The 25,041-nt window shown below is 47.5% G+C and overlaps 1 protein-coding gene across 1 annotated transcript in view; it reads left to right on the top strand.

Annotated features, from left to right (window-relative positions):
- The window catches only part of fam124a (family with sequence similarity 124 member A), a 59,681-nt gene that overhangs the window by 9,613 nt on the left and 25,027 nt on the right, over positions 1 to 25,041 (top strand). The window contains exon 3 of the mRNA XM_086006390.1: positions 21,533 to 22,269. Coding sequence (XP_085862516.1) covers positions 21,533 to 22,269 — 737 coding nt within the window. The remainder of the gene's footprint in view (positions 1 to 21,532; positions 22,270 to 25,041) is intronic.

Genomic DNA, 25,041 nt, shown 5'->3' with positions numbered 1-25,041 from the left:
CGTGGCAACAACAGCAGCAGCGCGGGAAAAGACGCCATCTTGAGCCAGCGGAGAAGAAGACGAGCGCGGGAGCCGCCATCTTAAATTTAAAAAAATAATATCCGAAGGGAAAGAAGAAACTCAGCTAGGATGCCGAAAACAGGCAACATTACTGCATTCGACAACGATGTGGAAGATTGGTCCACTTATGTGGAACGCATCGAAGTTTATTGTAGAGCGAATGAAGTGCCGGATGATAAGAAAGCACTAACCCTATTAAACTTGATGGGTGCGAAGATGTACGGGTTATTGAGGAACCTGATAACCCCAGATAAACCGGTAGAAAAAAGTTTCACGGATATTGTTGCTATCCTGCAGGAGCACCTAAACCCTACACCGCTGCTGATAGCAGAACGATTTAAATTCTACAAGAGGAATCGGCATAAAGATGAGAGTAACGCTGATTACCTTACGGAATTACGCAAGCTATCAAAGCACTGTCAGTTCGGAGCAGGACTGGCAGATTCCCTACGGGACAAATTCGTCTGCGGTCTCCTGAGCGAAGGAACCCAGAAAAGGCTACTCTCAGAGAAAGAGTTGACACTGGACAAGGCTTTCAGCGTGGCCGTATCGTACAAAGCAGCAGCACGGGGAGCTGCGGAAATACAGCAAAAGCCACCTGAATTCGGCACCAATGAAATGGCATTGGGTGCAGTAAAGTGCTACCGTTGCGGTAGGACAACGCATGACCAGAACCAGTGCTGGTTCAAAGACAAAGAATGCAGGCAATGTGGCAAACTTGGTCACATAGCGAGAGTCTGCCGGTCAGGAAAGAAGACCAACAGCAAAAAGTCACCGCAGGAGAAGTACAAAAAAGTACATAAAGTGACAGAACAGTTCGGATGAACAGAAGACTGATTCAGACTCCAGCAGCAAGGAACTGGGTTGTCTGAAGATACATAATGTGGGCAACACAGCAGACCACCAAACTATCTGGGTCATGCTCAAGATAGCAGGAGTCCAAGTGAAAATGGAATTGGACACAGGATCGGCCTTAACGGTCATAAATAAGCGAGACTACAAAAGGTTATTCTCGCGCACATTCCCCTGAGGGATACGAAGGTTGTATTGCAAACATACACGGGGCAAAAAGTATACCCCAAAGGAAAAATAAAAGTAAACGTGGTCTACAATGGTAAAGAAAGTCAGAAAATGGACTTGTATGTGTTACCTGATGGAGGTCCGCCACTACTAGGACGTGAATGGATCCGGAAAATACAACTGGATTGGCATTCCATACGAGCACTGACTGTGGATGCCAGTAAGGAGGACGACGTCAAACCTGGACGACTGTCCAAAATCTTAGACGATGCTAAGGAGGTGTTCCAACAGGGACTTGGGACACTGAAAGGAATTACTGCAACCCTCAAGGTTGAAGAAAATGCAAGCCCAAAATCTTTCAAAGCCAGACTGGTGCCTTATGCGATACGACCTGCTGTGGAAGCAGAGCTGGAAGGGTTAGAACGTTCAGGAGTACTGTCCAAAGTGGACTGGAGCGAGTGGGCTACACCCATTGTTCCTGTCATGAAGTGATCGTTGAGCAACACGCCTGGTGAACCTAGGAAGGTTCGCATCTGTGGTGATTTCAAAGTCACTGTTAATCCAGTTCTTCACACAGTGCAATATCCGCTTCCGCGGATTGAAGATATCTTCGCTTTGCTATCTGGCGGCAAGCACTTCACCAAGATAGACCTGGCGCAGGCGTACCTGCAGATGGAAGTTGATGAAGTGTCGAGACAGTATCTCACGATAAACACGCATAAGGGCTTATATCAGTATAATAGGCTGGTTTTTGGAGTGGCATCGGCTCCGGCTATTTGGCAACGGGCCATGGAACAGGTCTTGCAGGGAATTCCAGGGACAGTGTTACTTGGATGACATCCTGGTTACAGGAGATAACGATAGTGATCACCTTGCGAATTTGGAACAGGTGCTCATCAGATTGAAAGATTATGGGCTAAGAGCTAATCGCCAGAAATGCGAGTTTTTTCAGAAGCAAATTTCGTACTGCGGCCACGTTATTGACGAGGGGTTACATAAGTCCCCTGACAAGATTGAGGCAGTAGTCAAGGCTCCAGCACTGGAAAATGTGTCCCAGTTGAGGTCGTTCCTCGGGCTGGTTAACTACTACCACAAGTTTTTACCAAATTTATCTGCGGTGTTACACCCACTAAACACCCTCTTGCAAACGGGAATACCATGGAAGTGGAGCGATGACTGTAAGCGGGCTTTTCAGAAGAGCAAGGCGTTGATCACGTCTAAGGACGTGTTGGCTCACTTTAACCCAACGCTACCTATTCGGTTGGCTTGTGATGCATCTCCCTATGGTATCGGGGCGGTGCTCTCTCATAGGTTTCCAGATGGCTCGGAAAGGCCAGTCGCTTTTGCATCCAGATCATTGACCTCCGCTGAGCGCAACTATGCTCCGATAGATAGGGAGGCCCTCAGCCTCGTGTGGGGAGTGAAGAAATTTAACCACTACCTGCACGGACAACAGTTTACACTGCTGACAGATCATCAACCATTGGTTTCCATATTCAATCCTAAGAAGGGTGTTCCGGTAATGACGGCGCAGAGGCTTCAGAGATGGTCCCTTTTCCTAGGGGCACATCAATACGATATTGAGTTCAAAGGTACAAAGCAACATGGTAATGCTGATGGGCTGTCGCGCCTGCCACTACCTACAGCGGAAGAGGCACCGGCAGTTGATCCTGTCGAGATATTCCACTCGGCCATCATCGAATGCTTGCCAGTCACCAATGCGAGTATTGAGAGAGAGACCCGAAATGACCCGACACTGTCTCGGGTCTACGATTTGACAGTGAAGGGATGGCCAGCACATGGCGAACCACTGTTACCAGCATTCTCAGCCAGACGAGAACAGCTGTCTGTATGTCAAGGAACACTGATGTATGGAACAAGGGTGGTTATTCCTCCTAAATTATGGGAGAGAGTCTTAAAAGAATTGCATGAAGGTCATCTGGGGGGAGTCAAGATGAAAAGCCTTGCTAGGGCTTATGTGTGGTGGCCAGGTATAGACAAACAAATAGAGGACCTGACTAAAAGCTGCCCAGGGTGTCAAAAAGTTCAGAATGCACCTCCAATTGCACCGCTGCATCCGTGCGAATGTCCTTCAGCTCCATGGCAATGTGTGCATATTGACTTTGCAGGTCCATTCATGGATTCCATGTTTTTGATAGCAGTAGACGCACACTCTAAATGGCCAGAAGTGATCAAGATGTCGACCACTACCACTGAGAAGACGATTGCAGTCTTGAGAACTATATTTGCGAGGAATGGATTGCCCGAGCAAATTTGTTCAGACAACGGACCACAGTTCGTGTCAGAAGAATTCCAGAAATTCATGAAAAAGAATGGGGTGAAACACTATACATCTGCCCCATACCATCCGGCTACAAATGGGTTGGCCGAGAGATTTGTACAAACATTCAAAAAGGCAATAAAGGCCATGTGTGAAGATCATATTCCACTACAACACAAGGTGGACAATTTCCTAATGGCATATCGAAACGCCACGCATGCAGTGACAAATCAAAGCCCTGCCATCATGTTCTATAACAGAAGGTTGCGGTCCCGGTTGGATTTGTTAAAACCCAATGTGAGACGGGAAGTTGAACACAAGTAATTCCAACACATAAATGAAAAGGCCACTCGGAGTTTTGAAATAGGACAACCAGTGTTGGCCAGGGACTATGGAAATGATAAATGGCAACCTGGAACAATTTGTGCACGGCAGGGGCCTTTGATGTACACGGTAGACACTGGGGAGAACGTAATACGACGTCATGCTGACCAACTTGTGGGATCAAGAACAAGGGTCAACCCCATGTCTCCGGCAGAGACACCAGTTGAAGAATTTATTGAGCCTGTAGCATCTACCTCGGACTCGGTTGTATTAGATGATGTTGAATCCATAGAAGATCAATTGAATGAGTCACCCCAGCAACGGGAACAAGAGATCCTGAAAGGCGTTATCCGGCACAGATCCGGAAGCCTCCTCAGAGACTGAACCTTTGAATATTCATTGTGTGTAAATTGTATATATATTCATGTACTGTATTAATGGGGTGTCCACTGTTAAGCTAAAAGGGGAGGAATTGTAGTGTATGTAACCTGTACTACCTTAAGAGGATACCTTAAGGTGAAGGACTACTTTTAACAGCTCCTGTACATTGTAGTACCGGTAGTGACCACACCGGTATATAAACCCTGTGGAGTAATATGTATCTCAGTTTCCGCTCTGACCCTCAATCACTAAAGACCTGTTTAGTTACTCTCTGTTGTCTGTGTCGTGTTATTCATAATAACTGCACTTGTAAACACAGACTCAACAGCCAGGACACTGAGAACTCTCCTGCTCTTTTTTGAATAGTGATGTGGGATCTTTTTCATCCACTTGAGAGGCCAGACAGGGCCTCAAAATGTTTCGTCTGAAATTCGATACCTCCGACTCCTTTTGTACTGCACTGGAGTGTCGGCCTAGAATTCACAACTGGCTCAGTAAAAACTGCACTCCTTTTAGGATATATCGAAAACAGTGACCTCCTGCAAACCTAACTCCTTACTACAATGAACTGCTACTGAATTTATTAGCCAGTGTACCACAGAAATATCACACAATGTGTCTCCATCACATTTTCTTAATGGTTTAACAGGTAGTTCAACAGGGGATGTAGGAACATGCAACAATGTCACACAAAGAACCTAATAGACATGGAAATGACACTAACCCGTATCTGAACTCGCACCAAGTCCCATTCACTCATCACCCCTGTGCTCGCTGACCTACACTGGCTTCCAGTTCACCTATGCCTCAATTTTAAAATTCTCATCCTCATGTTCAAAAACCTCAATGGCCTCGCTCTTCCCTATCCTCTGTAACCTCTCCAGCCCTACAACCCTTCGAGATCTCTGCGCTCCTCCAATTCTGGCCTCTTGAGCATCCCCGGTTTTAATCGATCCACCATTGGCGGCCATGCTTTCAGCCGTCTAGGCCCTAAGCTTTGGAACTCCCTCTCTAAACCTCCCCGCCCCTCTCTGTCTTTAAGCATACCTTTTTGACACAATTTTTCATCACCTGCCCCAATGTCTCCTCCTTTGGCGCAGTGTCAATTTTTGTCTGATTGGTCCCAAGGTGCTTCACAGGAGCACAGTGTTCCCTTTAAGCTGCGCAGCTCCCGTGCAGCCGGCACACTGGCTTTTAAATAGGAGAAAACCGCGCAGGCGCAGTATTTTGAATGGGCTGTGTAGCCGCTTAAAGGGGCCACGCACCCAAAAAAATTAAAGGGAACATTGCTTGGGACATTTTACTGCGTTAAAGGCACTGTATAAATGTGAGGTGTTATTGTAAATAACACATGTATGTGAAATGAATGAGAGTCTTGCTTATGCAGCATTGCTGATTTGAAAATTTCTAGGTTGAAGTATGCTTGAAGTTACATGCAGATTGTGCGTTAATTAATTGAAAGGCTGACTGCTATTTGTATGCACCCCTGTTAAAGGTTTAAAACCGCAGGTGATCCATACTTTCATTGTCACTTTTTTTTACACAAAAAGCAGCTCCCATCAGCGATTATTTTATCAACAGTCGATGGCACATCTTGAGTTATAAACCGGAAAGTTTTGGAACTCATTGGAGATTTATGATTTAAATCAATATATGGGATTAACCAAAAAAAAACAGATGGCAACCAGATTAAGGAGCTTCATAATATACCTCAGATCCTGTGGGAATGGCAACCATTAAAACAGGTTTTCTTTGTGTATTTGTGCAAGTAGTAAAAAGATGCTTTTAATTTGTTTAGTTAAATGTCCTTGTGAAACAGTGTGGGATCATAAGTGTTTGGATGCCCAGATTAAGGCTGGGCCTTGTTAGAAAGTGATGACTGAGTGAGTGGGTTTTCTGAGCTGTGTTTATACTTGTTAGTTACTCTCTCTCCCATCGCCTTAGTGTTTAGTGCCGTCCTTCTCAGACAAAGGATGCTTTTCATGGGTGTGTGTAACCTTTATATTCAAACGGCTACATTGTACACTGTGCTTTGAACTGTGTGCCGCTGTTTGTTTTTTCGCTCCTCAGAGCTGGTGGAGATGGACACACACATTCCCTCTCGAAGGAGGGCTGCCATCTATCCTTCCAACAAAAAGCCAATCACTAAGACACATAAACATTGGATTCATTGGGACAATTAATAATGACTGACGCAGAAGACTTGTGCGTTGATATACGCTCCGGATTATAAGGTCAGGCTTGTGCAGCTGTGACTCCCGGGGGTGCTGTTATATTACGATTGTGGTATCAGCCATGGCTCAGTGGGTAGCACTCGCGCCTCCGAGTCAGAAAGTTGTGGATTCAAGCCCCACTCCAGGGACTTGAGCACAAGATATAGGCTGGCGCTCCAGTACAGTACTGAGGGAGTACTGCACTGTCAGAGGAGATGTCTTTCGGATGAAACGTTAAACCGAGGCCCCGTCTGCCGCCTCAGATGAATGTAAAAGATCCCATGACACTATTTTGAAGAAGAGCAGGGGTGTTCTCCCTGGTGTCCTGGCCAATATTTATCCCACAACCAACATCACTAAAACAGATTCTCTGGTCATTTTTCACATTGCTGTATGTGGGAGCTTGCTGTGTGCAAATTGGCTGCTGCGTGTCCTACGTTACGACAGTGACTACATTTCAAAAGTATTGAATTAGCTGTGAAAAGCTTTGGGACGTCCTGAGGTCGTGAAAGGCGCTATATAAGTGTAAGTCCTTTCTTTCTTTCTCATCTGACACTGCAGTTCTAATGCAAATCCAGCCTCAGAGCCCGACCTGAAGCTGGAGTGAAGGGCAGTGAGGTCTCCTGGAGGGGGGAGTCTCGTCCCACTTCACTTGCTAGGGAGTGAGTTCAGGCCTTGCACCAGTGTACACTAGACATGTTCAGAATTAATGCTAAGCCAAAAGCACTCCATGCTGACACAACTTGTAGTGTAAATAGTAAAGGGCATCATTCTAGGCTCCTGGAAAGGGATGGTAAATAAGGCTATCAAGCGTTAATCATTGGGATTGCCAAGGTGGGTAAACATCCAACCATAAACATCCGCCATGAAGCCTTGTACTTGTCTCTGACGGAACAAGGTGTTGGTTATGACAAGGCCATGTTCTAAGCATTTCGACAGGAGGAGGGTACTGTTGGAGTTGGCTTTCCCTACCCCCTCTCTGCCGAACACACCTCCCCAAAGGTCTGTGTCCTTTCCAACTCTGGCGCTAAAGTCGCCAAGGAGGATCAGCTTGTCACCCATTGGACTGTTGGGGTTGTCCATGAGGGTCCGGATGTTCCAGGTCCCGAACTTCATTTTAAAGGGTGGAAGATGCCTGTGCATGAATTCTTTTAACGTGGAGTGGCCGTTGCACACCAGCTACCACACGGGCTTGACAGAGCAAGGTCTTGGTCCAATGGTAAGAGGATCCAAGACGATTGGAGACCAGACTCTGCTACAACGGCCTGGATCAGACACACAAACATACTCCTACTGTCCTCCTCCCTCCATCCCCCAGGTCCTCTCTGCCTGGGTTTCATAGAATGCATTGTGGTCCTCCCGACCTCGCTGTTGGTCTGTGCCGCACCTTCCCTGGGCCTGACCCCGCTGGTGGTCCACGCTGCACCACTCCTGGGCCTTGACCTCGCTGCTGAGCTCGTCCTCACTCCTGGGTCCCGGCCTCAAACATGAATGATGTTGTCTGTCACAGGATCAAATTAGCACTGATATTCTCACGATCCCTGGCCCCGAGCTCCACTCACGATCCACTAGTCACTAGATCACTAGTCACTGGATCACTAGTCCAGTGGAGAAGCGTATTCTTGACGGCAGAGGGGTCTGGGAATTTGGGAGCTAAGTTTAAGTGAAGAGCCACTGCTCACTGAGGTGACAAGTCCGATTGCGGTAATTACAGAGGTGTTTCCCTGCTGTCTGCCACGGAAAGTCATCGCAAGAATCCTCCTCAATCGCCTTCTCCCACTGGCCGAAGAGCTCCTCCCAGAGTCGCAATGCGGATTCCGCCCACTAAGGGGCACAATGGACATGATCTTCACCGGACGTCAATTACAAGAGAAATGCAGGGAACAGCACCAACCGCTCTACATGGCCGCCTTTGATCTCACAAAGGCCTTCGACACTCTCAACCGTGAGGGATTATGGAGTGTCCTCCTCAAATTCGGCCACCCTCAAAAGTTTGTCACCATCCTCCGCCTACTTCACGACGACATGCAAGCCATGATCCTGACCAACAGTTCCACCACAGACCCAATTCACGTACAGACCAGGGTCAAGCAAGGTTGTGTCATCGCACCAACGGTCTTCTCGATCTTCCTGGCTGCAATGCTCCATCTCACCCAAGTAAGCTCCCCATTGGAGTGGAGCTAATTTACAGAACAAACAGGAAACTGTTCAACCCCCGTTGCCTCCAGTCCCGATCCAAGGTCGTCCCATCCTCTGTCGTCGAATTACAGTATGCAGACAATGCATGCGTCTGCGCTCACTCGGAGGTCAAACTCCAAACCATCGTCAACACCTTCACCGAAGCATACGAGAGCATAGGCCTTACACTAAACATCCGTAAGATAAAGGTCCTCTACCAACCTGCCCCCGCCACACAGTACTGCCCCCCGATTATCAAAATCCATGACAAGGCCTTGGACAACGTGCACCACTTTCCATACCTTAGGAGCCTACTGTCAACAAGGGCAGACGTCGATGACAAAGTCCAACACCACTTTCAGTGTGCCAGTGCAGCCTTCGGTCGCCTGAGGAAGACAGCGTTTGAAGACCAGGGCCTCAAACCTGGCACTAAGCTCGTGGTCTACAGAGCAGTATTGATTCCCGCCCTGCTGTATGCCTCAGAGACATGGACCATGTACAGCAGGCACCTCAAAGCACTGGAGAGGTACCAGCAACGCTGCCTCCGCAAGATCCTGCAAATCTATTGGCAGGATAGGCGCACCAACGTCCGTGTTCTTGCTCAGGCCAGCATTGAGCGTGGTCAAAGCTTCGATCAGCTCCGATGGACGGGTCACATTGTCCGCATGCCCGATACGAGACTCCCAAAACAAGCGCTCTACTCGGAGCTCCGGCACGGCAAGAAAGCCCCAGGTGGGAAGAGGAAACGCTTCAAGGACACACTTAAAGCCTCCTTGAAAAAGTGTAACATCCCCACTGACACCTGGGAATCCCTGGCCCAAGACCGCAAAAAGTGGAGGAGAAGCATTTGGGAAGGCGCCGAACACCTCGAGTCTCTTCGCCGACAGCAAGCGGAAACTGAGCGCAAGGAGCGCACGTCAACCCAATCACCACACCCACCCGCCCATTCAACCACCGTCTGCCCCACCTGTGACAAAGACTGTAGGTCCCGCATTGGACTCATCAGTCACCTGTGCACTCATTTTTAATGTGGAAGCAAGTTATCCTCGGTTCCGAGGGACTGCCTAAGAAGAAGAAGAAGAAACATCCAACAGAGCAGGAAAGTCATCGCAAGTTCAATACCTGGTCTCTACTGTATTAGATCATCTCTGACAAGGCACCAAATATGGCCCTCATTTTCAGTCAGGGATTCAATTCCTGACAGGAATAGGAATAGGAGTTGTCCATTCAGCCCCTCTTGCCTGTTCCGCTATTCAATTAGATCACGGCTGATCTGCATCTCATCTCCATTTACCCGCCTTTGCTCCATAATCCTCAATACTCTTGCTTAGTAAAACTCTTGTTGATCTGAAATTTCAATCGACCCAGCATCCACAACCTTTTGGCGAGAATTCCAGATTTCCACTGCCCTTTATGTGGAAAAAGTGCTTCCTTATTTCACTCCTGAATGGCCTGGCTCTAATTTTAAGATTCTGTTCCCTTGTTCGGGATTCCTACCAGAGGAAATAGTTTCTCTGTATCTACTCTATCGAATCCTTTTATCATTTTAAACAAACACCTCTCAGTTTACTAAACTCAAGGGAGTACAAGCCAAGTTTATGCAACTTGTGCTCCTAACTTAACCCTTTAAAGCCCCGGTATCATTCTGGCGAATCCGCACTGTACCCCCTCCAAGGTCAATGTGTATGTGTTGTAGGTTTAAAAGTATTGTCTGCGGCGTAGCTTAAAAAAATAGACACAGCTCCATGGATTTCCAGTTTTCTTGCTGATCATAAAAGTAATTCCTACCAGTTCCCTGACAGCTCAGGGTACAAAAACCAAGGTTCTCCAAGGACTTGCTAAATTGGTAACCTTGAACGGGTCATTTTGTCAAGCGCAAAAGAATGGAGAGAAAGAAAAGAGAAGACTTGCATTTATATAGCGCCTTTCACGACCACTGGACGTCCCAAAACGCTTTACAGCCAATGTACTTTTAAAGTGTAGTCACCTGTTGTAATGTAGGAGAGAGGAACATTGGGGGATAGAGATTATCCGCAGAGTCCATGAGGTAAGTTTTGTAGTTCAGCGTTTTCAGTAAAGAAGCTCACTCGACAGTCGTGCGGACTGGAGAATCAGATGCCCGGAAGTCGAGCCACCACAGGTCAGAGCCAATGACCTCTGCACCCAGTTCTCCGATCTGCGTTTCCGTCGATTGAAATTCCATGCCAGGGTCCGAGCCGAGCAAAGCTGACTCTTCCAAGCGGTGCAAGATTAAACACGCTTGCCCTTTCCTTCTCGAACAGTCAGGAGACTCGTCAGCGAGCAGCAGTCCCAGTGGGGCTCCATTGTTCCAATGTCGAGTGCTCGGTTTGCATTTTCCGTTGTCAGTATATGCTTCATTCTCTCTGGGTAATCGCTTGAATCGGGCAGTGTCTCTGCTAGAACCCTGATAAAATAATTTTTTAAAAAGGAACATTAATAACTCAATAGTCTAGCGGAACAACAACAACTTGTACTGTATAGCACATTTAACAGTGTAAAACGACCCAGGGCGTTTCACGGGAGCGTTATCGGACAAAATTTGACACCGAGCTACATCAGTAGAGATTAGGACAGGTGACCTGAAGCTTAGTCAAAGGGGTAGGTTTTAAGGAGTGAGGTAAAGGAGGAGAGGGGGTCAGAGAAGTATAGGGAAGGAATTCCAGAGCTTAGGGCCTAGGCAGCTGTTAGCCCTGCTGCCCATGTCCATGGTGGAGTGATGAAAATCAGGGATGCATAAGAGGCCAGAATTGGAGGAACGCAGATACTGAATGATCAAGTACTGGAGGTTGAAATTGGTCTTGGACGCTGGCGCAAAATGGGCAATAGCAAATTGGCAGCACGATTTACACTCCGCCCAATTTTCTTTTCCATTGACTTCAAAAGAAACGAATTATCGGGCAATTGGCTATCGCCCATTTTGCAGTGCAGCCTAAGACCATCTTTTACCCCATTGAGTCTGCGTGATTGAGTGTAACTCATTTATACTGTGGCTCTGACGACCACGGCTGACATCGGAATTCTTGGCTCGCACCACTGACAACTTTGAGAAGGTGCTCGGGTGCATTTTGATTTGGTTGAGATTTAAAATTCAGTCTCTGTAGGTCTTCAAGCGAGATCGTGTGGTGTCGCGGAGGCAAAACTATATTAAACGGCAGTCGAAAGATAGGGAAAGGAAAGCGGTCAAATAAACCTTTCAGAGGTTGCTGAGCAGCCATGATGCTTCTCAATCTCCGAACCAATTGTTACTATCTCTGACTTTAACTGGCAACAGAACCTTGCATTTAAATAGTGAGGGCTGAGTTTGTGGTGAAGAGAGAGAAAACTGCAAGAGGAGGAGGAGATTGAAAGAGAGAAGTTACAGGCTTGTGTATTGTAAGATGTGTGTGTGCTGATCTTTATTCCGCTTCTTCTGCTCCTAAAAGAAACTGTCAGCTGTTCTTGGAGCTGGGTCACTGTCGTCTGACGAGCACCAACGTGAAAGAAGAATGCGGGGAGTGTTCTTCAACAATCATGTTCAGATTCCCAGACACACAGATGGGCAGGTCATTCAGGCAGGGGGCTAGACTGGCTTGCTTGTTTGTTCTGAATGGAAAACCTGTTCAGAAATGGTAGGGTGGGGGGGGGGGGGGGGAAGCATTCTTAAAGACCACATTGTACTTTATAGTTACTCGAATTAAGTTTGAATGCTGCCTCTGCCCACATGTACCCACCTGACTCCGGGGAATGTACCTATCTTGTGAAAGTGTTGATCCCATCGTTATTTTGTCGATACTCATGACAGTAAAATAGACTTTGTGATCTCTGACAAAACATACACGGGGTAAATCTTCACCATCACTGCCTGCGCAGTAATATGGCGGAGCGGTTTTTCTGCCCCTGGCAGAAACCACCCAGCTTTCATTCCATTGCCATCAGGCAGGTTCTACAGGTGAACGCCAGGGAGCCTTGGGGGTCGGATATAAAAGCTCAAATCCTTATTTCCCTCAATGCGCATCGATCTCAAGTTGATATAGGCCCTACCGCTTATAGGAACAGGAGTAGGCCATTCACCTACTCGAGCCTGTTCTGCCATTCAATTAGATCATGACTGATCTGTATCGTAACTCCATTGGGCTCTTCTGCAATAGCTGCCTCGGTCTGCTGGCACTCGAGAACTGAGTTATACCAATGTGCCCCATTGATTGGCTGCTTCGCAGACCAGTACGGTAGTATCATGGTTATGCTACTGGACTAGTAATCCAGAGGCCTGGACTAATGATCCAGAGAACGAGAGTTCAAATCCCACCACGGTAGTTTGAGAATTTGAATTCAATTTAAAACATCTGTAAATATAAAGCTGGTATCTAAAAGTGACCACAAAGCTGTCGGATTGTCGTAAAAACCCAACTGGTTCACTAATGTCCTTTTTAGGGAAGGAAACCTGCCGTCCCTACCTGGTCTGGCCCATACGTGACTCCAGTCCCACACTATGTGGTTGACTCTTAATGTCCTCGCAAGCCATTCAGTTGTATCTCTAGGGATGGACAATAAATGCCGGCATTGCCAGCGACACCCACATTCCCACTAGTAGCGCAGTCTTAAAATTAATCCTTCGCACAGAGAATGGCTCTCGGGGGCCATACTGAGGAGCTGCTGACACCCAAAAAAGACCTAACCCCCCCCCTCCCCGACGTGAGTCTGGATCATCAGGAGTGGAGGGAGCTTGGGGGCAAAAGACTGGAGGGAAGAAAATCCTTTAAAAAGAACTGCTGCCAGCAAGAATTCCCAGCCTTTCAGACTGACCCAGTGATAATTCTCCTGGAAGGTGGGACTGGTTCTGGGGGAGGTGGGACCTGTACAGGCCGGATGGGTTGCAGCTCAGCAGAGCCGGGACCAATGTCGTCGTGGGGGGATTTGCTAGTGCTTTTGTGGAGGGTTTAAACTAATTTGGCAGGGGGGTGGGCCCCAGGATGTGGCATTAGAAAGGAGAAATGAGGTGCACAAAGGATTGGGAGAGACAGATAGCACTAGAGTAAGAAATAGTATGGTATTAGGTGGGGTCAGATGAAGAGAGAATACAAGAAGGTCTAAGATAGGTTTACAGGGCATATGTGTAAATGCACGAATCGTGATAAATAAGGTTGGTGAGCTGCAGGCACAAATACACATGGGAATATGATGTCATGGTGATAATGGAGACCTGGCTCGGAAAAGGGCGGGATTGGATACAAAATATTCCTGGATATAAGTTGTTCAGGAAAGATGGGGAAGGAAAGGAAGGAGGTGGGGTGGCAGTATTGATTTAAGGAAAATATTAGTGCTGGAGAGAGAGGATGTCCTGGAGGGGTCAAGGACAGAATCTATTTGGTTAGAGTTGAGAAACAATAGAGGTGCCATTACACTACTAGGCGTATTCTACAGGCTGCCAACTAGTGGGAAGGATACAGAGGAGCAAATTTACTGGGAAATTCGAGAGAGATGCAAGAACAATAGAGTTGTGATAATGGTGGACTTCAACTATCCTAATATAGACTGAGATAGTAATAGTGTAAAGGGCAGAGAGGGGGAAGAATTTCTGAAGTGTGTTCAGGAGAACTTTCTTAATCAGTACGTTTCTGGCCCAACGAGGATGGAGGCATTGCTGGATCTGGTTCTGGGGAATGAGGTGGGTCAAGTGGAACAAGTGTCAAAAGGGGAACATTTAGGGAACAGTGATCATAGTATCAGAAGGTTTAGATTAGCTAAAGGACCGGGAGCAATCTAGAGTAAAAATACTTAATTGGAGGAAGGCCAATTTCAGTGGGTTGAGAAATTGGCCTTCCTGGTAAATTGGAATCAAAGATTGGCAGGCAAAAATGTAATCGAACAAAGGGCTACCTTTAAAGAGATGGTTCGGGTATGATCGAGGTACATTCCCACGAGGGAGAAAGGTAAAACACAACCAAAGTCAGAGCTCACTGGATGACGAAAGAGATCGAGAGTAAGATGATGACGAAAGAGATCGAGAGTAAGATGAAGCAGAAAAAGAGGGCTTATGACAGATATCAGATTGAGAATACAAACAAGAACCAGGCTGAATAAAGAAAGTTCAGAGGGGAAGTGAAAAAGGAAGTAAGAGGGGCAAAGAGAGAGTATGAGAGTAGATTGGCAGCTAACATAAAAGGGAATCCAAAAATCTTCTATAGGCATGTAAATAGTAAACGAGTAGTAAGAGGCGGGGTGGGGCCGATTAGGGACCAAAATGGAGACCTACGCACAGATGGCTGAGGTACTAAAAAAGTATTTGCGTCTGTCTTTACCAAGGAAAAAGATGCTGCCAAAGTGAAAGAGGAGGTAGTTGAGATACTGGATGGGATAAAAATTGATAGAGGAGGTACTAGAAAGGCTGGCTGTACTTAAAGTACATAAGTCACCAGGACCAGTTGGAATGTATCCTAGGATGTTGAGGGAGGTAAAGGTGGAAATTGCAGAGGTACTGGCCATAATCTTCCAATCCTCCTTAGATGCGGGGGTGGTGCCAGAGGACTGGAGAATTGCAAATGTTACACCCTTGTTCAAAAAGGGTGTAAGGAATAAACCCAGCAACTACAGGCCAGTCAGTTTAACCTTGGTAGTGGGGAAGCTTTTAGAAACAATAATCCGGGACAAAATTAACAGTCACTTGGACAGGTGTGGATTAATTAAGGAAAGCCAGCATGGATTTATTAAAGGCAAATCGTGTTTAACTAACTTGATTGAGTTTTTTAATGAGATAACAAAGAGGGTTGATGAGGGCAATGCAGTTGACGTCGTGTACATGGACTTCCAAAAGGCGTTTGATAAAGTGCCACATAATCGGCTTGCCAGCAAAGCTGAAGCCCATGGAATAAAAGGGACAGTGGCAGCATGGATACGAAATTGGCTAAGTGGCAGGAAACAGAGAGTAGGACCACTATTTTTCTTAATATATATTAATGACTTGGACTTGGGTGTACAGGGCACAATTTCAAAATTTGCAGATGACACAAAACTTGGAAGTATAGTGAACAGTGAGGAGGATAGTGATAGGCTTCAAGAGGACGTGGACAGGCTGGTGAAATGGGCGGACACGTGGCAAATGAAATTTAACGCAGAAAAGTGCGAAGTGATACATTTTGGTAGGAAGAACGAGGAGAGGCAATATAAACTAAATGGTACAATCCTAAAGGGGGTGCATGAACAGAGAGACCTGGGGGTATATGTGCACCAATCGTTGAAAGTGGCAGGGCAGGTTGAGAAAGTGGTTAAAAAAGCATACGGGATCCTGGGCTTCATAAATAGCGGCATAGAGTACAAAAGCAAGGAAGTTATGATGCACCTTTATAAAACACTGGTTCGGCCTCAACTGGAGTATTGTGTCCAATTCTGGGCACTACACTTTAGGAAGGATGTGAAGGCCTTCGAGAAGGTGCAGAAAAGATTTACGAGAATGGTTCGAGGGATGAGGGATTTCAGTTACATGGATAGACTGGAGAAGCTGGGGTTGTTTTCCTTAGAGCAGAGAAGGTTGAGAGGAGATTTGATAGAGGTGTTCAAAATCATGAGGGGTCTAGACAGAATAGATAGAGAGAAACTGTTCCCATTGGCGGAAGGGTCGAGAACCAGATTTAAAGTGATTAGCAGAAGAACCAAAGGCGAAATGAGAAAAACCTTTTTACGCAGCGAATGGTTATGATCTGGAATGCACTGCCTGAAAGTGGAGGCAAATTCCATCGTGGCTTTCAAAAGGGAATCGGATAAGTGCCTGAAGGAAAAACATTTGCAGGACTACGGGGAGAGGGCGAGGGAGTGGGACTAACTGAAGTGTTCTTGAGGGAGCCGGCACGGGCTTGACTGGCCAAATGGCCGCCTTCTGTGCTGTAACCATTCTATAATTCTAAGATGTTTGTGTCTGGTCACTTTTTTTGGTAGAATTAAATTACCAGATCACAGCAATGTCCCTCAATAGATAAGTGACCAGATCGTCTCTTTTTTAGTGGTGTTATTCAGTATACCGGGAGAGAGATTCGCTATACTGGGAGAACTCGCTGCTCTGCTTCCAATAGCACCATGGGATCCTTCACATTTACCTGAGAGGGCAGACGAGGTCTCGTTTTAATGTCTCATCTGAAAGACGGCACCACCAACCGAGCAAAACTCCCTCAGTACTGCACTTGAGTGTTAGCCTAGATTATGTGCTCAAGTCTCTGGAGCACTGGGATAAGCAATCATTCACACTAGCTGGATTGAAATTGTAGCTCTATGACACGATGTAGATTTTCACCTTCAAATAAAAACCGGCGTTGGCACATCACCCGCCCATTATAGAATCTGTCTGATTATCAATGATTTCAATGGGATGGAAATCAAACAGGTTCTATGCAATGTTCCCGCTAAGCTGCGCAGTTGCACAGCGGTCTGGTGGTGCCGCTCACCAGCCTATATGCGGAAGAAACCTCACGTGTGAAAATTTGAATGGGCCGCGCAGTCAGTTAAAGGGACCACGCACAAAAAAAAATTACAGGGGACATTGGTTCTATAACAAGCAGACATTCCGCTCCGCCAGAATACCACCCAGGCGGTGAAGGTGAAGATCTGCTCTCGGATGTGTCTCTGAGGATCTTGGCAGTATTTGAGTGGAAGATTGCAGGATATGATAAAGAAAGACTTGCATTTATTTAGTGCCTTTCATGACCTCAGGATGTCCCAAAGGGTTTCACAGCTAATTAAGTATTTTTGAAGTGTAGTCACTGTTGTAATGTAGGAAACGTGGCAAGTCAGTTTACGCACAGCAAGCTCCCACAAACTGCAATGAAACAAATGACCATATATACTGTTTTAGTGATGTTGGTTGAGGGATAAATATTGGCCAGGACACTGGGGAGAACTCCCCTGCTCTTCAAATATTATCAAGGGATCTTGTACATCCACCTGAGAGGGCAGACGAAGTCTCGGTTCAACGTTTTAGCTGAAAGACAGCATCTCTGACAGTGCAGCTCTCCCTCAGTACTGTACTGAAGTAGATTTCAGTGCGGTACTGAGATTTTGCGCTCAAGTCCCAAGAGTGGAACTTGAACCCATGACCTTCTGACTAGATTTTTCCCCATTGACTATGAATAGGTGGAAAAGTCCAGCCTGACTCGAGGGTACAATGGCATAGATTTTCCAATATTCTAATACTGCCTAGCTAGTTTAAATGGGTTACGAGTGCTAAAATAACATGTACTGGAAAATCTAGACTAGCACTCTGCCTACTAAACTATCCAACAATACAATAACATGTACCAACTGTAGAATACTACTGTGATGGGTTTCACAGCAAATGAAATGTTGTACCCCTACAACAGAATTATAAGGGCAATCCCAGCCCAGAGCCTCCCAAACCATGCACCTGTCAGATATGGGGTTAACAACTATAACCCCGGTTCTCTCACCCACTCTTCTGTTAAGTGAAATACAAATACAAAGATAGACTAGAAAAATTGAGGCCTTTTGTGTTAGAACAATGCAGATCACGGGGCGATATGTTAGACGTGTTTAAAAGGATGGGACAGGGTAGATAGAAGTAGACTGTTTACAGTAGTTGAGGGGTCAAGAATGAGGGGCCGTGGATACAAGATTAAATAGAAGAGATTTAGAACAGAGGGCAGGAGAAACTTCTTTCCACAGAGTTGTAAGGCTGCAGAATTTATTTCCAGGGTTAGTGGTTGAGGCAGGAAATATGTCAACATTCAAGATTAGTTTGAATAGGTGGATGAAGGAAAAGGAGATAAAGTGATATTGGAACAGGGCGGGTAAATGGGACTGGGACTATTTGCTCGTGTGAAGGGTGAACATGGACTAGTGGGTAGAATGCCATGTTTACGTTTTGTAACTTCTGTGTATTTCTATGCTGAATCAACCCTATATTGCTATTGTGAACCTTGTATATAGTATAGATACCGAATCAGAAATTATGGGATACAGAATTTATTCCAGTCTTGCGAGAAAGTTTGTTAACTCAAAAATGGCAAAGACACAAGTGAATTTTCAGGTCTTTCTTGTTTACTAACTTTTATGGCTGGATTTCACCTGATGTGACCAGATTTTAACCCCTTGTGTGCCATTCTTCCTGCTCTTGCTTCTCAGTGTTCTCCCCATCAGACACATTTTATTGGGCCAGAAATTCAGATCGGGGGCTTGCCGCGCGTGCAAGGCCCCGATATGCACTTACCCGACGCGCCTGCCGTTCACCTCCAGGGACGCCTGGAATTCGATTTTGAAAAAGAATAATCCCGGGCAGCGTATGACGTCACGCCGCCCAGCAGTGCAGCCAGCGCGAAGCCTGTAGCGCGCTGTGCAACTGAGACACGCCCCTTGAGGTCTCAGTTTAACAGGACACGCCCCCAATGTTTCTGCCAAGCTGCTAAGCATTTTTACATGCAAAGCAGCAGTTTAAATAGGTTTTTGGAAGTTTTTTGAAGATTTTGGTAACTTTTACAAACTTTTAAAAACGTTTACATTATTTTGAAGAATCTGAAGTAGTTTTAAACAGAATTAAAGCAATTTAAAGACTTTTAAAAGCCCTAAAAGAATTTTTTTAATTCCATTTATTTATTTAGCAATGTCATCGTCATACGTGTCTTCACACTGTTCCCTTTGGGGAACTGTATGAAGTGGTGGAAGGATTTATGGCCATGATTAACGCTCATTCCGTGACCGTAACCATCTTTGAACCAGCCATTAGGGCGGTTAGTCCTATGGCGGGAGGGTTTTACGGGCTCCCACAAGCTATACAAGGAGGGGGGGCCACCCACACCCACGGACGCAAATATCCCACTGGATGTCAACCCAGAATTTAGAGTCGGAGCTCCGACTCCACTTGCCGGGACTGTCTGGAGCGGGGTTCGAAACCCTACCCTGATCTGGCCCAGCGGCAGGGATCCTACCGCTATGGCAAAGGCCCAATCCGATTAGCAAAGTGAAATGGCTGGAATGAGCACAATTCACGGCATTAAAAGAACTCACAATTGAACTGATGATGACCTCAGCAATCTCCTCAAGGAGGTGGAGGCGCAGCGCCTGCTCATCATTGGTAATGAGAAGTCAAAGGCGCCGCAAAAAGGGCAGATGATAGCTTGGTCTTTCAAGTGGCAGCATAGGGCTCCAGTCACGGGGAGGGAAAAGGCGCAGGAAACGTATGGGTGTCACCTTTTGTGCGGAGTGGGCCTTTTGCGTAGCAGTAAGCATCCCCGCCGCTGGGCCAGAAGGAGTAGGGTTTCGAACCCCACTCCAGACAGTCCCGGCAAGTGGAGTCGGAGCTCCAACTATAAATTCTGGGTGGACATCCAGCGGGATACTTGCGTCCGTGGGTGTGGGTGCCCCCCCCCCCCCCTCAGATGGGTTGTGGGAGCCCGTAAAACCCTCACGCCACAGGACTAACCACCCTAATGGCTGGTTCAAAGATGGTTACGGTCACGGAATGAGCGTTAATCACGGCCATAAATCCTTCCACCACTTCATACAGTTCCCGAAAGGGAACAGTGTGAGGATACGTACGACGATGACCTCTTGCGCAATGCACCTCCTTGGACCCTCAGTCGCAGATGCGAGGGGGCAAATCGTGCAATTGTTAAATTTTTCATTTTATTGACATGTAAAATGTTGGCCCAGTAATTCCCTTCCAAATGCGCGAGTACGGTCGGGGTACTTACGCGTCTGGCCGGAGGAAATGCCGGTTTTCAGCATGCACAGTGCATGTGGGGAAAACCAGCATTTCCTGTCCTCTGAACGAAGGGGTTCAGAGGCAGAACGCGTGCGACTGCACAGGCAGCGCGTGCGCAGTAAAATTCGCCGCTTTCATTCATGCTTTCAGTGAGGTCAAGTCCTTACAACTTACACATGAAAAAAGCATGGGTACAGTTGCTCCAGAGGCTGCGGAGGAAGATATTTCTTATCGTGGAGCTTCTGAAAGTATGTATGTCTGTATATATTCCTTTGCGTGTTATGTATATATTCCTTTACTTATGTGTATGAATGTATTATTTAATTATGACTTTCAGAGAAAGTAACTTATTGGAAAATCATAATTAAAAACATACATTCATACACATAAGTAAAGGAATATAAAACATACATACATATACGTAAAGGAATATATGCGGACATACATACATAATTACTTATTACTGATGAAAAGTTTCTTTCTTAAAAGTGCTGGAAATGTTACATTACTCATTTTAGAACACTCATTTTCACATTCCATTCACACAGCCACAATTGCTCCTTCTAACTACCGTTCTGAAAACCCGTTTAAAAAAAAAAAAAAAAAAAAAAAAAAAAAAAAATTTAAACTTTAAAACTTACTTAAAATTTCTTAAAATAACTTCCCTCCCTTTCCCAAACACAAATATTGCCTTTCAGAAGCTCCACGATAAAATATATCTTCCTCCGCAGCCTTGGAACAACTTTACACATGCTTTTTTCAAGTGTAACTTGTAAGGACTTACCCTCACTGAATCCATGAATGAAATCGACGAAGTTCACTGCGCAAGCGCTGCCTGTGCAGTCGCACGCGCTGTGCCTCTGAACCCCTTCGTTCAGAGGACTGGAAATGCCGGCGTTCCCCGCATGCACTGTGCATGCTGAACGCCGGCATTTCCACCGGCCAGATGCGTGAGTACCCAGACCGTACTCACGCATTTGGACCCGAATTTCTGGCCCAATCCAGCTAGTGTGAGTGATTGCTTTTCCGATTGCTCCAGAGACTTGAGCACACAAACCAGAGGGTACCGATTTAAGATAATTGGCAAAAGAACCAGAGGGGAGATGAAGAGAATTATTTTTACGCAGCAAGTTGTTGTGATCTGGAATGCACTGCCTGAAAGGGTGGTGGAAGCAAATTCAATAGTAACTTTCATAAAATAATTGAATATATAGTTGAAAAGGAGAAATTTGCAGGGCTATGGAGAAAGAGCAGTGGAGTGGGATTAATTGGATTGCTCTTTCAAAGAGCCAAATGGCCGCCTTCTGTGCTGTAAGATTCTGTGGTGACAATAACCCAAATGTTTTTCTCTTCTCGCCCTTTCCCCGTGTGCAGGTGAGCTGTCCTTGGAGGATGTGCCTGATCCCTTCCTGGTCACCATGCACATCATCACCAACCCAGGAAACTCAGCAGCCCTGCAGAGTGCAGTCGACAGCCTAATAACCTGGATTAACCCCAACCTGCGGCTCTTCATCGCCTCTGAGCGCGGCTCCTCGCAGTCACTGAGGACCGGCAGTGGCAGCATCGCAGTCCAGCCGGCACTGGCCGTGATCATCTTCGTCCACGAAGAATGCGGACAACAGATCTCTCAGCTCCACGAGCGCTTCCTCCATCCCCCGTGGCAATATCACCACACCGAGCGTGTCAAGGGCAGGATTCTCCCTTACATGCCCAGGAACCAGGACTTCTTCACTCTGGCCAATCACGCGGCCCTCTGGGCCGTCAGACAGGTGCACTATGGGAAAGAAATTATCCGCTTCACCATTTACTGCAGCTTTGACAACTTTGTGGACACGGTCAGGATGTACCAGCTGATCCTGAGAAGAGAGGCATCTAAGCGGAAGCCGGACTTTGTGTTCTTCACTGTTTATTCCAACATGGACGTTGATATTCAGCTCTCGCTGAAGAGGCTCCCAAAGGGTCAGTGCCCCACTCCCACTGAATCGGCCGTGCTCGAGTTCAGAGTTCACAACATTGGACACCTCGTCCCACTCCTGCCCAATCCCTGCAGCCCAATCAGTGATGTGAGGTGGCAAACGGAAGACTACGATGGTAACAAGCTGCTGTTGCAGGTAATATCGCCCCCTGCTGCCGAGGGGAAGGAAACGCTGAGGGGGGGGACATGATTTGTTTAAAGTATCATCCCCATGTGTCTTTTTTTTTAAAAACCACATTTATAGAAAATAGTTAGCTCTTTTTAAAGGAAGAGTGAAATTTCTAGCTCCGATGGAGACCCACCGTTTTGGATCTGTCTCATTGACAGGAGGAGCTATCTACTCCTCAACATGGCTGCATCCACAGGAGCCAACTGCCCGTGGGAAGACCCGTCACCAGCTCAGCAGGCCGGTTCATACATCTAGGGTGCAGTTGGCAACACTGGAATGCGCGGCCACACAGTCGCTACAAAGCTGTCTCCGCGGCTTTACCACGGGAGTGGCCTGCGCCTTGCGGGAGCCCCGTGAAAAGGAGTTTGACTGGCTCTGTGTAACTTTCTGTAACTCTTTACAGCTTTCTAAACTTGTTTCAAGTTCCTAAGGTGACGGGGAGTGTTGGAGAACACCTTCATTTTTATTTAAAGGCTTCTGCTCGCAACACTTGCTCACAGTCATGGGGGCTCCACTTGCAGTTTGCCTCGTGTTTGAGTATCTTCGGGAGAGGGAACGGAAACAGTAAAGAAGAGGCGAAGATGTGCGTAGATGGAGGAGGAGGAGGAGGAGGGGGGCCAGGACGGCTCTCAACAGGAGGCCTTACCCACCTAGGGTCTTCCGAGAGCACTTCTCCTACCTCCACTTAAGCGAGGAGCATTGTATTAGGAGGCTCTCACCAAGGAGGTGGTCACAGATCTCTGCCACCTCCTGCAACCAGACCTGCAGCCTCGGGGCACGGCAAACATGGCTCTTCCCGTAGCCCTCAAGGTCACCGTGGCCCTCAATTTCTTCGCCAGCGGATCCTTCCAGTCTGCAGCAGGAGACATAGCTAACATCTCCCAGTTGGCCATCCATCACTGCATGCGGGAGGTCACAGAGGCATTCTACACCAGGAGAGAGAGAAGCAGAACGAGCGTGCAAGTGGTTTTGCCAGGATAGCGGGCTTCCCCGTGGTGCAGGGTGCCATCGACTGCACCCGTGTGGCTTTGCAGGATGTTCTGTAACTGCAATGGCTTCCACTCGCTTAATGAGCAGTTGTTGTGCGACCACGCCCACTGTGGTCAATGCCCGCTATCCTGGCAGCAGTCATGATGCCTTCATCCTGCTCCAGTCCGGTGTGCCAGCACTCTTCCAGCCACCACATCAAACCCGAGGGTGGCTGCTCGGAGACGAGGGCTAACCATGCTGCACCTAGCTCATGACTCCCCTCCGCAACCCCACCACTCCTGCCCAGCACTCCTATAAATGAGAGCCATGAACATCATTGAGCAGAGCAGCGGGGTGCTCAAGCAACGGTTCCACTGCCTTGACCGCTCTGGAGCCCTCCAGTACTTGCCAGAGCGGGTGTCCCATTTCGTGATGGTCTGCTGCATGCTTCACAACTTGGCCATCATGAGGGTGCAACCCTTGCACCAGGGATTGCGGGACCACCCCAGGAAGAGGAGGAAGGCAGCAGCTTCCCCGTTCCGGACAGGCTGTCCGTGAAGGCCTCATCAGGCTCCGATTCCAGTGAATGAAACCCCAGACCTCTGTTGCTCACCACTTCCCCATCATACCATCCCTCTGTCACAGAATATCACAGCGTCCTCCTGGGCACAAAGCTGAAATGAGAGCCACCACAAATGAATATTCCAAATAAAATTAATAAATTTATCACAATTCAATCAACATTACAATATGAACTAATCACCCTTGTGCAATCCCTTGGTGCCTTTTCCTGCTCCAGTGCTCCTACTCTAGTGCTCCCCCAGTGGCTGCAGTATGGCTGGTGGAAGGCTACTGAGTTTCCGTGGGGGAGAGACTACAGATGGCCTTGCAGGACGACCTCGACCAGCTGTGGGCCTAGAAGCCCTGGCTATAGCCTGCACCACCTCTGCATAGGCGGCAGCAGTCTGGGCTGGCTGGCTGATGGGCAGCGGCAAGGGCACTGGTGAGGACCAGTCGTTGGGAGCAGGAATGCTGTCATCCTGAGAGGGGACAGCAGGTTCTTGCTCCACAGACCCACTGCCACTCCCCCGGGGCGGCACCTCAGGATTCCTAATAATCTGTTGGAGGACAGATTGCTGAACTGCTGTGACACCTTGCAAGCCCTTTCCGACACTCGTAAACCCAGGCACGGTGGCAGCAATCTGAGTTGGGTGGCATCAAGCTGAGCCTGCAGGAGAGCAGTCTGAGCTTCCACTGTAGCAGTGAGACATTGGGTCGCTTCCGCCTGTGCTTCAATGGAAGCCGCAACATCGCCCATCACATGCAGCATCATGGCTGGGTTGACAAGATCTCTCCTGGAGTTGTTCATTACCATCCTAGAAATCCTGGGCTCCAAGCTCTGCGCAAAGCCCCGTCCAATGTTGGAGCCGAACTCCCTCCATGCACCTTGACACTGACAGCAGGCTCTCTGGCAGGCTTGTCATTGCACCTAGCATTTCGGTGTGATGGCCATCACCCTTCTTCTGAAGGCCGCCCCATCGAGGTCATCATCCGAGTCCTGTGCAGCAGAACTCGTGCGCGAGCTGGCCCCCGAACTACCCTTTCCCCAGGTCTTGCTGCAACCCACTCGTGCTCGGTGCCTCACTATGTGCAGATCCTGCCTCTATACTACCCCCTACAATCCCCGCAGTGCCAGTTTCTGAGCTGGTGTCTGCGAGTGTCCGATGGAGTGACAGTATGTCTTCTCTTTCACTCTCTTCCACAGCATGA

The sequence above is a fragment of the Somniosus microcephalus genome, chromosome 14 (assembly GCF_052327205.1).
Source record: "Somniosus microcephalus isolate GS21.2 chromosome 14, FLI_Smic_1.0, whole genome shotgun sequence".
In the NCBI taxonomy this organism is placed as follows: domain Eukaryota; kingdom Metazoa; phylum Chordata; class Chondrichthyes; order Squaliformes; family Somniosidae; genus Somniosus; species Somniosus microcephalus.
This window is presented reverse-complemented; position numbering and strand designations above follow the sequence as displayed.